The sequence below is a fragment of the Acomys minous genome, assembly GCF_964271855.1.
Source record: "Acomys minous genome assembly, chromosome: 7".
In the NCBI taxonomy this organism is placed as follows: Eukaryota; Metazoa; Chordata; class Mammalia; order Rodentia; family Muridae; genus Acomys; species Acomys minous.
Window position 1 is genome coordinate 79,373,605 of NC_140488.1, and position 15,673 is coordinate 79,389,277.

The 15,673-nt window shown below is 44.3% G+C and overlaps 1 protein-coding gene across 1 annotated transcript in view; it reads right to left on the bottom strand.

Moving 5' to 3' along the window:
* MSN (moesin) overlaps nucleotides 1-15,156 on the bottom strand; it is an 84,043-nt gene extending 68,887 nt beyond the window's left edge. The window contains exon 1 of the mRNA XM_084789893.1: nucleotides 14,937-15,156. Coding sequence (XP_084646019.1) covers nucleotides 14,937-14,948 — 12 coding nt within the window. The 5' untranslated portion in view covers nucleotides 14,949-15,156. The remainder of the gene's footprint in view (nucleotides 1-14,936) is intronic.
* Between the last annotated feature and the right edge of the window lie 517 nt (nucleotides 15,157-15,673).

Genomic DNA, 15,673 nt, shown 5'->3' on the forward strand with positions numbered 1-15,673 from the left:
CATGTTCTATGCAGCATTTTACAAAATGAGGAAAATAAAAAACAAAGCCCTATTCTTCTTTTGTTTAACTGTACATTACTTTCCCTTACTGACTGGCTTGCCTACACTCTTTCAACCAAAAGCCATTTTGCAACTGGTAGATCCCATATGGGGACCACAGAAAAATGAGAAGCTGCCAACAAAGCAGAGGAAAGTGGCTTTATGATGCAGAAACTCAATTCTGAGAAAGACACTCATTCCAAATACCATTATTCAGCTTTACACAACTAAGTCATTTCTAGGTTAGCTGCCTAAGAAAATTGTTCCTAAAAAGGAGGAAGATACCAATATTTCAGAGCCCATGAGGTTCACGTCCAGGGCCACTTTCTAAAGGCTGATATGCAACATGGGATTCAGAAGCAAGTACTGGACCAAAGACAGAGAAGATAGGAAGTAAAAGCATATCCTTCCTTCCGCTGTATCAATGTAACATACCTTCACATCAAATTAATAATTTCATCACCTTTGGTCTTGGTTTATAGGTCTGATGCAATATTCTTATAACGCAGAATCTGTTGAAAGCCCAACACTAAGCATGGAAATAGAGTATGTGGTAAGAAACTCCCTGGCCAGAAATTATTCTTCTTTCCACCCAAGGCCACACACCGTTTTCCCAGTACAGGGACAGGAATACACCAGTGACTCAGACAAGAGGAAAGCTTAGTAATCTAAGACTCAAAATAAAGGTAATCCCAGAGCCCAAAAAGGGTTGTTGTATGAAAAGAGGGAAAATAAGATCTTGTTTCCTTCATGTCTTGGTCATCTCCTTCCCTGATAGAGTATGACCATTCTAAGGGTCTTCTATTCTCTCTGGAGTCAAAAATAGCCAAAAATAGCCAGCAAATCTAGTCTTTAGGGTAGACTGAAAGGCCCTGCCCAAGGGTCACTGTCAATAGCTGATTCTCTAAGTCATTGTCCCCACAGCAGCGCTCCTAGAAATACTGATATCTAGGGGAGAAAAACACCCTCAATGTCATTTTGGTTTTTTTTTTAATTTTTTATTATTTTGGTTTTTCGAGACAGGGTTTCTCTGTGTAGCCTTCACTGTCCTGGACTCGCTTTGTAGACCAGGTTAGCCTCGAACCCACAGCGATCCTGCCTCTGCCTCCCAAGTGCTGGAATTAAAGGCATGCGCCACCACGCCCGGCTGTTGTTACACAAGCATCTTCCTATTCTCTTTAAGAGTAAACACATTATCAGAATATCAGTTTCATATATAAAGAAACTAAGGTATGAAAATTATTTGTCCCAGGCAGAGGCTAAAAAACAGATATCTTTCTTTATTCAGCCTACTACTGCTTCCACTGTACAATTTCTACTAAAATGCAGGAAACTGGGGACGGGGGCATTGGCTGGAAAGGAGAGTCAGCGATCACTTGCTGTTCTTGCAAAGGACCCAGATTTAGTTCCCAGCACCTACAGGGTGGTTCACAACAAATCCTTAGCTCCAGGTCCAGGGGATCTGATGCCTTCTTCTGACCTCCCCAGGCACCAGGCACACAAATGTTGCACAAGCAAAAAAACACTCGCACACATAAAATAAAATAAGTAAACCTGAAAACAAAATTTTAAAGCAGGAAAAAAAGACAGTGAGAGACCAATGCCTGATGCTGTAAATGCATTAAAAGCTCTACTTTTCTAACCTAATCTGTGGACTAGGAAAAGGAGGCAGACGGGCTTTGACTCAGCTAGGCATACAACAGGCACAGGCCAAGGCTTGGCCTTACTAATTGGAAGGCTTTACCTACTCCAAAAGAATACTTTCAGATGCTGAGAGCCCTAGCCCTGCCCCATCTCCTATGCCTTCTATGCCAAACAAGACCACACTTAAGCTGTCAGGGAGCTTGGTAAGAAACTAAAGAGGGGTAACTATGCAGGGACAAGAGGGAAAGAAAAGATAAGAAAGCAGGGCGGAGAAATCACGATCATTCCAGAGCTGGCTCCTGTGTGTTCTCTCCCATCCTTCTCACTTCCCCTTCCTCCTCTTGTCAGGGCTCTAACTAAGGAGAAAAGTTTCCAGGTAGCACTGCAAAAACCTGAGGAAGGCGGTCCCTGTTATGAACAACAGGAGATGAGTTGAGGTGAGGTAGGGATCTGAGGGGGGCAAAAATAGCCAAATAAGGTCACTCGCCTCTCGACTCTCTACTCATAGGGAATCGTGAGGAATGGTTCCAGAAGGTGACATCACGGGGAGGAAGCCTTTAGTCACTGGTTTCCTCTGGCAACTGGCCTTCGGCCAGGAGGCAAACTCCCAACAGTAGGAAAATGCCTAGGTTATTGCAGAAAGACAAATAGGCTAAATTGTTCCCAGACTCACTTCAACGGCTTCATGAGCAGCTCTCCAAGTACCCAAAGTACACAAGTAAAGTAACCCTGAATTAAAATGGCCAGTATTAATCATATGCTCAGTTCACCATGGCCAAGAGATCAAGGGCAATAAAGAACCTGGGAAAGGAAGTTTCACCTTTCTTTCTTTCTTTCTTTCTTTCTTTGTTGTTGTTGTTTTCTAGACAGGGTCTCTCTGTGTGACCTTGGCTGTCCTGGACTCGCTTTGTAGACCAGGCTGGCCTCTAACTCACAGCGATCTGCCTTCCTGAGTCCTGGGGCTAAAGGCATGTACCACCATACCCAGCTCCTATATAACTTTTGGGTTTAAGTAAAATAACATTTAAAGCATTGTCATTCTCTTTCAAGTATAAACAATGATGGTCTGGCCAGGCAACGGTAGTACATGCCTTTATTCCCAGCAATTGGGAGGCAGAGGCAGGCGGATCTCTGAGTTTGAGGCCAGCCTGGTCTACAGAGTGAGTTCCAGGACAGCCAAAGCTAGACAGAAAAACCATGTCTTAACCACCCCTCACCCTGGGCATAAAACCCCAATGATGGTCGAGGAGTTTAGTTTATTATAAACCCATGACAATAGCACAGCCTTGTACAGCTTAATGACAAACTGGATGTTCCCTTGACACCTCCAACCCCATATTACAAATTAAACATTTTAGCAAATAAAGGACCTTGAAGTATACTTAATCAAATACCCAGTCTGAGATTTTTGAAAAATACTGGACCTAGGAATGAGGGCAGATTAGAATGAAATGGTAAGATCAGAAACTACTTAGCTATCTTAAGAATAGCATGGCTTTTCCAGGCTTGTTGGCACATGGCTTTAATCTCAGAATTCAGGAGGCAAGGGTAGATCTCTGTGAGTCTGAGGCCACTCTGGTCTACATGATAAGATCCTGTCTCTAATAATAATAATGAAGCTATATTCTCCATCCTATATTTCTAAGAACTACCAGAACTAAAGAGAAGAAAATGCTGACCATGCCCCATAGATAAGCATTATCCCCTTTCACAGGTGTTGGCCCCTATTATCTCCCAAATAAATAACCAAGCCATAATTTTTCAGGACTCTACTTTGCCCTGTATCACCAAATGTTCAAACCACAACTCTTCCCATAATTTGCCTCAATCAGCATCACAGTCCCACAAACTTTCTACCACATTTTCACAAGTGAAAAATAAATGTGTAAACAATATTAGGTCTGCTGCCCGGCACACCTGAGAAGATGTATCTGAAAAATCAGCCCAAAATCTGTCTCCAAGTTCAGGATGCCCACATTCATAGGTAGGTAGGACCAAAAAGCATCGTGCTCCTCCAATCTGTCACAACCACACACCGAGAAATCATCCCTCCCTTTTTTCCACCAAATACCTCATCTCACAACAACAGACTTGGTTCCAACAGAAGCATGAAGGAAGGAGCCATTTCTCATTGTATGTGCATGTAGGTGTGCGTGCACGCATGTGGATTTCTATGCGCAAGCACATGCCACAAATTACATGTGGAGAACCAGAGGATAACCTCAATTATCTGACCTAGGCTTTCCCTTATTAAGGAGAGTGTGTCTTGTTTCTGCTACTTCACTCCAGGCCACTTGGCCCACATGCTTCCAGAATTGCCCTGTCTCTGCCTCCCATCTTGCAGTAGGAGCTTGGAGATTGGAGATGAACCCATAACATGGGTTCCCAGAATCCAAACTCAGGTCCTCATGCTTGCAAAAAGTAGCATGCGTTCCACCCACTGAACCATCTCCTGGGGCCATTTAGAAACCTACTTGAGCAAGAAAAAGAACAGATTTTACTAGAATTAATTCACTCAGTTTCACAAACCTCAAGCTACAGTATCTTTCACAGACCTTTCAGAAGGTTTGTCAATGAAGAAAGAACTATTCAAAAGGGCACCGGCCTAAGACCACCTGGTTTGCCCCTTACACAAAAATCTTATCATTTTCCCACCTAGAATGGCCACTGGCCCCAAGTGTGTACCTCTTTAAAGCCCCACTAATGTGCTAGTAGTAAACTCCTTATTAAAATCCATAAAAATGCAATGCATTTTTTAATCAAACTGTTGCTAAGAGTAAGTTAGCCCCTAAATCTCCAATTAAATGGGAAAAAATTTAAAGGCATAAATTTCATTCTCTACTCATTGTATTTATATCCCCTATAGCAATCATAACAATCAATAAATTATGAAAATGGAGCTCCTAGTAGATTGTTGGACATATTAATAATAATTGGTGGTGACATTTATATGACAGTATTAGATGCTAGACACTTTATATAAATCATTTCACTTAATCAGCACAACACTAGGAAGCAGGTATTAGATTTAAATTACAATTGAAGAAAATAAGGCTCTCAAGTAACATACTGAGGTATATTTGTGCCATACCTGTGGTCTTAGCTATTTGGGAGGCCAAAACAGAAGGACCACTTAAGACCAGGAGTTCAAAGACCAGCCTGAGCCACCTGGTATGACTACACACACACACACACACACACACACAAATCCAGGCATGGATGGTAACACATGCCTGTAATTTCAGCACTCAGGAAACAGAGGCAGAAGGATGGTTGCAAGTTCAAGGCCAGCCTATTCTACAAAAGAACACCTTGTGAAAAAGCAAAAACAAGCAACAACAAAAACACAAGTGAGGGGCTGTAGAAGGGTGAATAAGGAGAAGGGGGCCAGAGATGGAGACGGAGAGGGGAAATTCATAGACTCTAGAACCAGACAGCTTGGGTTCACATTCCGGCTATGTGGCTAATGAGTTACACCTTGGGTACACTCCTTAGCTCCTTTTCCTTTTAGTTCTGGAGATGGAACCCAGGGCCTTGGGCATATAAGGGACAATTCATTGGTCACTTGAATTCACAGCTAGAATCTGAATCTAGGCAGTCTAGTTCTGGCATCTGTACCCTTTAATGGTTTACCCGTTCAATGAAAGCCTGAAAAGTCCTATTTTGGCTGACTACCTTCTTGAGACTGGATCCACTAGCAAAGCACCTAGAGGTCAGTGTTGAGTGCTAAGGTCAGTTGACTGCAAACTATATTAAAATAGTTGCTCCAGCGGCAGATGTTGTCATGAAATTTGAAAGACACATGTTCTTCTAACCATAGTGTTCTACCATAATGTTCTTTTAATGCAAGAGATAGGTCAAGCTTGAATTCAAAGAGGTCAGAGCTTGATAGGCATGGAGGTACAAGTCTATATTCCCAATACTTGGGACATATAGGTAGGAAGTTCAGAAATTCAAAGCTGGATTAGGTTACATAGCAAGTTCCAGGCCAACCTGGGCTACATGAGTTGTTTCAAAAATACAAATAAAAAGCAAAGCCGGGCATGGTGGTGCATGCCTGTAATCTCAACATTCAGGGAGGCAAAGGCAGGTGGATCTCTGTGAGTTCAAGGCCAGCCTGGTTTACAAAGCGAGTCCAGGACAGCCAAGGCTACACAGAGAAACCCTGTCTCAAAAAACAAAACAACAACAACAACAAAAGAAACCCACACACCCTGGGTATGGTGGTGCATGCCTGTAATCTCAACACTCAGGGAGGCAGAGGCTAGTGAATCCCTGTGAGTTCGAGGCCATCCTTGTCTACATAGTGAGTCCAGGACAGTCAAGGCTACACAGAGAAACCATTTCTCGAAAAACAGAAACAAAAACAAAAAACCCAAAAAACAAAAATATATATATAAATTAAAAAAATAATAATCAAGGGCAGTGAGATGGCTCAGCCAGTAAAAGGGCTGATGACCTGAGTTTAACATAGTAGAAGGAGTCAACTGACTCTTTAAGCTGTCCTCTGACCTCCATACATGCCATAGACAATGCCACATGTGGATGTTCGAGCACACACACACACACACACACACACACACACACACACACACGCACACACACACATGTGCATACAAACACATACACATAAATAAATTTAGAGGATTCAAAACACTTTATCAGGTAGTGATCACCTATAATCTCAGCAGTTGGAGTGAAAGCACGAGAACAAGCAAGGCCAGCCTCAGATACATAACTAAGTCAAGTTCAGCCTGGGCTAGAAATCCTGCTACAAAGAAAAATATGACTCTTAGGACAGTAAGGCCTCCATTTCAAGTTGGAAAATGGGAAACTATCTTCTCGCTATGTTTCTTCAATCATCTGTCTTCTACCATCCTTCAGAGCCAAGCTAAAACATCTAGGAAGTGCTACAGAGTTCCAAAGAAAAGTCCAGGACTTGAACCATCTCCATATTTTCCCCACAAGACAGAGTTTCTCTGTGTAGCCTTGGCTGTCTTAGACTTGCTCTATAGACCAGGCTGGCCTCGAACTCACAGAGATCCACCTGCCTCCTGAGTAATAGGATTAAAGGTGTGTGCAGCCACCACTCGGCTCCATCTCCATCTTTAAAAGCCCCTGGTAATTGCTGTACAGTAACTAGCATGATGGTCAAGTCACCCCCAGCTGAATCAGAAAACACTAAACTTCCTCCCTTATACTGTCATCAGGCAAGATGTCCTGGCCCTGTTATGAGCTCACTCAAATCCCTTCCTTATCGTAGCCTTCAGTGTGCTCATTGAAAACATGAAGGCTGGCCTGGCGTGGTGGTGCATGCATTTAATCCCAGCACTCAGAAGGAAGAGGCAGGCGGATCACTGTGAGTTCAAGACCAGTCTGGTCTATAAAGTGAGTCTAGGACAGCCAGGGCTACACAGAGAAATCCTGTCTCCAAAAAAAAAAAAAAAAAAAAAAAAAAGAAAGAAAGAAAAAAAATATGAAGGCTGAACTATAAGGCCAGCTCAGATCTTCTGTACCTCAACATACTCCTGTGAGATACCCTGGTCAGCCAAAAACAATTAGCCAAAGCGCATCTTGAGGCTAAGGAAGCTCTGGGCCACTCCAAATGTGGGTGTATTTATTTGAAATGCTGTACCCCAGGGGCTGGAGAGATGGCTCAGTGGTTAAGAGCACCTCCTGCTCTTCCAAACATTCTGTGTTCAATTCCCAGCAACCACATGGTGGTTCATAACTATCTGTAATGAGATCTTGTGCCCTCTTCTGGCCTACATGTGCACATGCAGGCAGAACACTGTATACATAATAATAAATAAATATTTTAAAAAAGAGGAAATGCTGCACCCCATGGTACCTAGTCCAGAGCTCACTGGTACTACACACCTTAGAAGATTCATTTATCTTCACCATCTTCTTAATATCTACCAATATATGTCACTACTCGAGTACATTTAGAAACAAATTTGAGTTCTACAAAGAGAGTCCAGGACAGCCAAGGCTACACAGAGAAACCCTGTCTTGGAAAAAAAACAAACAAAAAGAGAAACAAACAAATTTGAGATAGACCTCATACTTCCAGCTGGATGTGGTGTCATAGGCCTGAAGTTCCTATACTTGAAGATGAAGTAGTAAGATCAGCATCCTCTGAACAAGTTCAAGGCAAGCCTGGGCTATGTGAAATCTGTTTTAATCAAGAGAGCTTTCTCTACCCACAAAAGGAGCCGAGTATCTCCCTAAGCTTTCAGCAAAGCTAGAGGAAGTCTATATGATGCTGTCAAATAGGCACCGTACAATGTGAGAGGAAGAGAAAGCTGCAAAGGTACTAGGTTTTTTGTTTGTTTGATTGATTTTTTTGTTTTTGCAAAGGTACTGTTTATTTGTTTATGAAGATAGAGCTTTGCTATGTTATTGAGGCTGCCATTGAACTCACTGTGTAGCCTACATTGACCTCTACCTCACAGCATCTTCCTGTCTCAGTCTCCAGAGTGCTGGAATTACATGCAGAAGTCAGGGCACCCAACTCTCATAAAGCTTTTCCTGTTGAAGAGAGCTCTTTAATAAACTTACCAAGTTCAGAATGTAGTTTCAAATTGCTTTCTTTCTTTTTTTTTTTTTTTGTCTTGGTAAAGAAAAATATGAAACAGCCCAAAAGCCATCATGCCAGTATCACTGGCAAAATCTAATGCAGTGAACCAAAACCTCTACATTCTAAACTGGTACTCAACAAACACTGCGGCAGAGGTATAGTGAGACAAGTCAAATACCTTTGAGCAAGCACTATCAACTCTGTATCTCTAATACCCCCTGGCACATCAAAGGTACTCAAATTCTAAAGAATGTCTGAAAGAACATATATGAAAAGAAGAGAGACAAAGCTATACCACTATGTCATCAAGGCTGTCAAGAATATCAGTATTAGAAGGGTCCCGAAAAGATACTGAGAACCAAGAGAAAAGAACTGGCTAATGGCCTACTTTATTTGTATAACTTTTCTGTTGTTTTTTGAGGCAAGATGTCATGTAGCCCAAGCTAGATTCAAACTCACTATTTGGTGAGGCATAACCCTAAACTCCTGATAGCCCTGCCTCTACTTTTGGAGTGCTGGGGTTGCATGCCTATACCACCATGGCCAGACTCATTTAATCACTTAGAAGCTTATTTTTGTTCAATTTTGCTGCCGTGAAATGTTGAACACAATTAATTTAAACTATTTAACTGTATATATTTGTAGATTTAACCAAATGTTAAGGAAATTGAGACATGTAAAATATTCTTCAGTCTTCTGCTTAATATGACAACTTAAGATAATTTTAAGAGACTGAGTCAGGAGATTCTTATGCGTTCCAGGCCAATCTGGACTAATAGAAACTTTGGGTTTCAAAAACCAAAACCAAATTATGTGTGTGTGTGTGTGTTTATAAACAGATTCAGTCAAGGTTTAGAATTTCAGCTCTTAGCAGGTATCTATAAAGTCACAGAACTTCTTTAAAGGTCCTGGGAATATTACCAAGGAAATTTTTTTGTTTTGTGTTTCTTTGTTTTTTGCTTGTTTGTTTTGAGACAGGGTTTGTTTGAGACAGCCCTGGTTGTCCTGAACTCACTTTGTATACCAGGCTGGCCTCGAACTCACAGAGATCCACCTGTTTCTGCCTCCCAAGTGCTGCCACCACCACCACCACCACCAGGCTTCAAGGAAATGTTGTATTTCTTCAAATATAAATAACACACACTAAATCTTAAAAAAAAAAATCAAATAATCTCTCAGCTCCTTATATAGAAAGAGAACAAATAGTCTAAGTTGAGTTTTACTTTCTATTTCCCAACACTCACTATGCAAGTTCATGAAATGCTGAGCTAACCCTCCAAACTAAGAGTTCTTCCACCAAAATTAGAACCTGGAACTGCAAAGTTTTTCAGCTCTATCAAGCATGAAGTAAGAGGGATGAACAACAAATCCAGTCAATTATGAAAAATCATCCTATCATGACCCGAGCAATGGACACAGCCCCAAAGAAGACTACCTTTGTACTGTTTATTTGTTTGTTTGTTTGTTTGTTTTCCTTCATTAAATACAGAAGAATGAGGTGGGGTAGCAGAGAAAAAAGATTGGGAGTTAAGAAAAAACACATGATAAACTCAGTTCTATCTTTCAACAATCAGACAGAGTCAGGTCTATCTTTCAAAGATCAGAGTCAGAGTAGCCATGAAAAGTTTGGTCCTGATGGTACTAGTGGTAGCCAGATCTCCCCCCTCCAGGGACCCTGAGTCTAGAAATTCCAATGGGGGTGGGGGTGGACTGCCAGGAATATACAATGGAACCTAAGAAAGACTGTTGCCAAGCAACACTATTAGAACAGAGTTCAGAATAATTGTAGCTGTCATCACTTCTCATCCATAGAGAATTAGATTTGGAAGCATGAGGAAAGACTAAATGACCTCTAAATGTCCCTTCCATTCCCACAATCTAGTAAAGCGGCTGGATGAGAGTAACAGACTGAAGAAAAGTCACCACTTGTTTTTGTTTGTTTGTTTGTTTGTTTGATGTTAGTTTGGGTGGGGGGTTGGGGTTTAGACAGCCTCACTCTATAACTCAAGCTGGCCTCAAACTCGCTACAATCGCCCAGCTTTACAAGTGCTACAATTACAGTCATGAGCCACCATGCCTGGCAACACCACCCTTACAGGCACTTAGAAAATAATGCAATAGTCAATACCACCCCATCACTGGCTCACAGAGCAACCAACTCTAACATAAGAGTAGAAACCATTTTGTGCCTTGACATTTCCTTCCCAGTGCAAGAGATTTTTTCCTGGATAAGCATAGATGAAATCCCCAAGACGGTTCCTGTTCTGTTCTCTTCCATCTATATTACAAAGAGTTCAGCAAATTGGAAAATTAAAAAAGTGGAGAAAAGCCAGACACTGTGACCCTCATCCATAATCCTAGCATGTGGGAGGCTGAGGTGAGAAGATACAGAGTTCAAGGTCATCCTTAGCTATATATCTAGTTCAAATGCAAACTGGGCAACAGGAGACCCTGTCACAAGCATAACAGTGCAAGCGGCCTCCGGGACGGCTCAAAGCTGACTACTTGAGTCTGAATCCCAGATTCCACAGTGAAGAAAACTGACTCCTGAAACTTGCCCTTTGATGTACACATGTACACACACACACATACACACACATACACCCCATTATCATCATCATAATAATAATAAATTAAATAATATTCTAACGTGGTGAGAGTCAATATAATTTCATCATTCAAGAGGCAGAAGTTGGATTGCCTGAAATCAATGCCAATTTGGGCCGCACACCATGACTCTGTCTCAAAATAAACAAAACAGCCTCAGGTTTTGTAACCACACCTGTAATTCCAGCAATTGGGAGGCAGAGTCAAGGAAATTGCTATGAGTTTAAAAACAGCCTATTTTATAGCTGCCCCCCACCCCAGGGCTACACAGCAAGAACCCGGCTCGAAAAAAGAAAGCAAGACATATGGGGGAGGGGCAGTGGACAGAGGAAGAAGTCTCTTACTCCACCTTCATTCCTGATCCCTTGCCCCACCCTCAAGTCTACAGGCAGGGCTGGTTCAAGGGTTAGAAGCCTGAAATTCTGCCCCCTAGTCGCCAAGTACCACTTTAGTGCCACTTCAGTGGCTCAAGCAATGCTAGGAATGGCAGGAAAATAAACAATTCATGCAGCCCCTGTTAAAGTTTAGCTGAATGCAGACCCAGAAGTGTTCAAATACTTCAAGGAGATGGGCTCTGTGTCTGCTACCATGGAAGGTACCATCAAATGGGCACTGGTCACTTTTCCCCTGACCTGCTCATGATCCAGAGCAAAAATCCCAGGAAAGCAGTTTTTCCAAGACTGACCCCCTAAGACCAAGAGCCAAGTTGCAGCCTTCCTGTTGGTATGCAGCATCACTCATGGTGATCCTCCCTCATCACCAGTGTCAATGTCTCCATCTATGCAACGGAAAGAGTTGGAATTGCTAGTTGTTCCAAGTATGGTGACAGCCGCCTCAAATCCCAGCACTTGGGCTGTGGAAACCAGAGGATTAGAAGTTCAAGACTACCCTTGGAAACATGTGACGGTGTTTCATAAAAACCCTATGTAAAGCCAAAAAAAAAAATAAAATGTAACAATAAATCATAAAGTGTGCAGTAAAAATTCAGTCTTGAGAATTCACAATCTTTTTTAGGGAATCCAAGAGAGTCTCCTAACTCTTTTAGATTGAAAACAGAACAAAACAGAGCTGGGCGTGGTGGCACACGCCTTTAACCCCAGCACTCAGGAAGCAGAGGCAGGTGGACTGCTGTGAGTTCAAGGCCAGCCTGGTCTACAAAGCGAGCCCAGAACAGCCAAGGCTACACAGAGAGACCCTGTCTCAAAACAAAACAAAACAAAACAAAAGGAAAAAATAAAACAAAACAGGGGCTAGAGAGATGGCTCAGCGGTTTTAAGAACTAGCTGCTCTTCCAGAGGACCTGAATTCAATCCCCAGCATCCACATAGCAGCTCACAACTGTCTGTAACTCCACATAGACACACATGCAGGCAAAATAGTAGTGCACATAAAATAAAAAATATATATACCGTTAAAGATGGGATTGAAAGGGAAATGACCTCCAAAAAAGGTTTATTTGTTTTTATTTTACATGCGTGAGTGTTTTGGCCCCATGTATGTCTGTGTACCACATCTGTGCTTGACGCTTAAGGAGGCCAGAAGAGGGTGTCAGATCCCCTGAACTGGAGTTACAGAAAGTTCTAGGTTGACAGGTGAACACTGAGAACAGAACTGTGGACCTCTCTTCTCTGTTCCTAGGAAAGACATTTTCAATTTGAATTGTCTTCTCTCCAGAAGGGATAGATGGGCTGGTCATATTGTGAAAGCCTGTGATCCTGGCACTCACAAGACTGAGCCAAGATGGCTGGGAGCTGGCGCCTGTGCTACAGTGTCGGACCTTGTCTAGAAAAACATCAAAGACCAGATTTAGGAAACTAGCAACCAGAAAAGCCAAGATATTTAAAGTAGGCTGCCCTTACTAGGACAAATTGGCTTTAACAGTGAACCTGACCCTAGCTAACACAAATTACACTAGCATTCTGTAATTTCTTTTTTTTTTTTTTTAAGTTTTTCAAGACAGGGTTTCTGTGTGTAGCCCTGGCTGTCCTAGAATCACTCTGTAGATCAGGCTGGCCTTGATTGAACTCACAGAGATCCACCTGCCTCTGCCTCCCGAGTACTGTGGGAATAAAGGCGTGAGCAACCACTGCTGGGCACATTTGTATCCTTCTTTAGTCATGCTTAAGCACACAGCAGAGAAGGAGCGGAAGTCGAGTTTGGTGGTGGCTCAAACCCACAATCTCTGAACTTGGGAGGGTCAAGCACGTTTTATCTTGGGCTACACCGTGAGTTCTAGACCAGCCTGGGCTAGAATCAGACATTCTATCAAAACAAACGTGGCTCAAGCCTGTTATCTCAATACTGTGGAGGCCGAGGCAGGAAGATTGTCAAAAATCCAAAACCAACCTACATTACATGGGGAGTCCCATGCCAGCCTAGGTTATAGGGTGAGGTCCTGCCTCAAAAAGGAAACAATGGAAAAACCTAGCAAAGGAATAAGTGCGATAAGAAAACAGAAGGGAATACTGACGGGAGGAAGGAAACGTGCCAAAGGTCTTGGGGTGAAGGAGACGACATGAGGGAAGCTGAGAACGAGAACGAAGTATAATATGTATATACTTTCACACAGTCTAACTTTGCATAAGACGACGAGTCCCCGTCTCAAAGAATAAAAAAATTAAATTAAATTTAAAAAAATCTTAGCCAGGTGCAGTGGCTCACACCTTTAATCCCAGCACTCAGAGAGGCAGAGGCAGGAAGATCTTTGTGAGTTCGAGGCCAGCCTGGTCTACAAAATGAGTCCAGGACAGCTAAAACAACACAGAGAGATCCTGTCTCAAGCAAACAACAACAACAACAACAAAAAACTTGGTGTTCTTAAGAAAAGAGTTCTGAGAAGGCAAGAACGCTCAGCAGTGTAGCTGGACAACAGTAAGGTGGCAACTAAGTACAAACACAAAGACCTCCCATATGTAGTCACACTCTCCTCTCCTCCCATGCGCCCTCATTCAGTCTCAAGCATCTTAATCACTATTTCATCTCTACCAGGCTCAGGCAGTCCTAGGGAGATGGATGGGCTAGCAACGTGCAACATAGGAGCCCAGCAAGCTGCTTCACCTGAGAAACCCAAGTCACGGTGGTCATAGGGCCTTCCTGCACAAGGACCTGGCGTGACTTGCACAAAAGCAAGCAGAGCTCATTAGTCAAGCACACACCCCTCCCCCACCCCTCCCTACTGGGCATCCGGCCCCCCTAGGCCTCACTCCCCGGAGGAGGCTTCTGCTCTTCAAGCAACAGCCAGTGGGGTGGAGACCAGATCTCGAATCAACCACCACACTAGTTAGGTGTGGCTCCCACAGGAGAAAACCCAACCCTCACAGAATCGCCCTAAGGGGTTAGAGAGGCACTATCCGTCCCGTCCCCCCAACTCTCTGACAGGGATTTCTTAGAGGAAGAGAAAGCTGCCCTCTCTTCCAGTAGAGTGAGTGGGCCTCTCCACAGACTTGTGCCTAATGAAGTGTTTGCACCTCTGGGTAAAGTAACCCAGCTGATGAACCCCTCTACGTCCTCCTCATCTCCCAGGGGAAAGCAGTTGGGAGCCGAGGATCGGTGGAAGGGGGCAGATCAGGAGTGGGGTGGGAGCAGGACGGCTGTGGGAAATGTGGATGGGTGTAAGGGATCCGCCCTGAGCAACTTCCTCTCTCCTCCCTGCTTCTAGGTTACCATGGGGCTCTTCTGGGACAGTGGGAGCCTTGCTCCAGAAAGGCGCCAATTCCTGGGCAGGGGTAAATGTTCTCAGAAGTAGAGTCTTTTTCCCAGAGCTCAAGGACCCTTTAGAAAAGAGGACTATTCAGGCCCTTAAGGAGTTTCCACTGCCTCATCCCAGAGGCGGGGAAGTGGAACCTGAGAAAGGATGGCCCCTCCTTAGCCACACTTGTAGTCTGGACACCCCCTCACCCTCTGAGGTGCTCAAATTAGGGCTCCACTATCCTCTCCTTCCTGGGGCCTTAACAGGCAGCCCCACATCCCCAGAAGGCCTGTGGCCAAGCAAGCCCGAAGCCATAAGGTTGCAAGGGTCACACTGGAGACCCCAGGGCCGACAGCACCAGTTCCTGGCACTCACCGTCTTCGGCATGGTGGCGGCAAAGGCAGAGGAGTTGGTGAAGTTTGGCTAGAAACTGGCGGGGTGCTCTGAGCGCGCAGTACACTTCCTTCGGCAAGGACTGGAGAACCGGGTGCTCAGATTGGGTCGCACTCTAGCGCCGGGCGACTGCTCCGCTTCCTGCTAACGGGCCACGACTTTACAAACCCCACCCAGGAAAGAGCCGCCCCCGTTGCGCGGCTCGCTTCTTTATGTGGCCCAGCTTCCGCGCCTCTCCCCGCCCTCCCGCCCGCCTGCCTGCCCGCGGCTTCGGGCATCGCCCCGCCCAGCCCAGCCCAGCCCAGCGCGGCCACTCCGGCCACGTGGGGGGCCAGGCATGGAGCCAAAACGCACCAAGAAGGATTCCCAGTCCCCACTAAGGCCCACTTTGCCCCCTACCCCCCCTTTTCCTCTCTGCCCCTAGCCCGCCAAGTTTTGACCATCCGACTCCGCCTCCAGTCCGAGCTAGAGCTTCACTGGGGGGCCACACCCTAGCAGATGCTTATGCAGCCCTTGACTCAAAGTTACCACTGTTGGGAACCTGTTGCCAATTTGAGCTGCCCTACTCCCTCTCTAGGCAGCCTTGCCGGTTAGAAAGTTGCCCCGTTTGTACATGTGAACTCCTCTTTTTCTCTGCGACTTCCAATCATGTCTACCCTAAAATCCCTGCGACTACAGCAAATCCTCTGCTGTTCATAGTAGCTCCCCAGAGTTCTGCT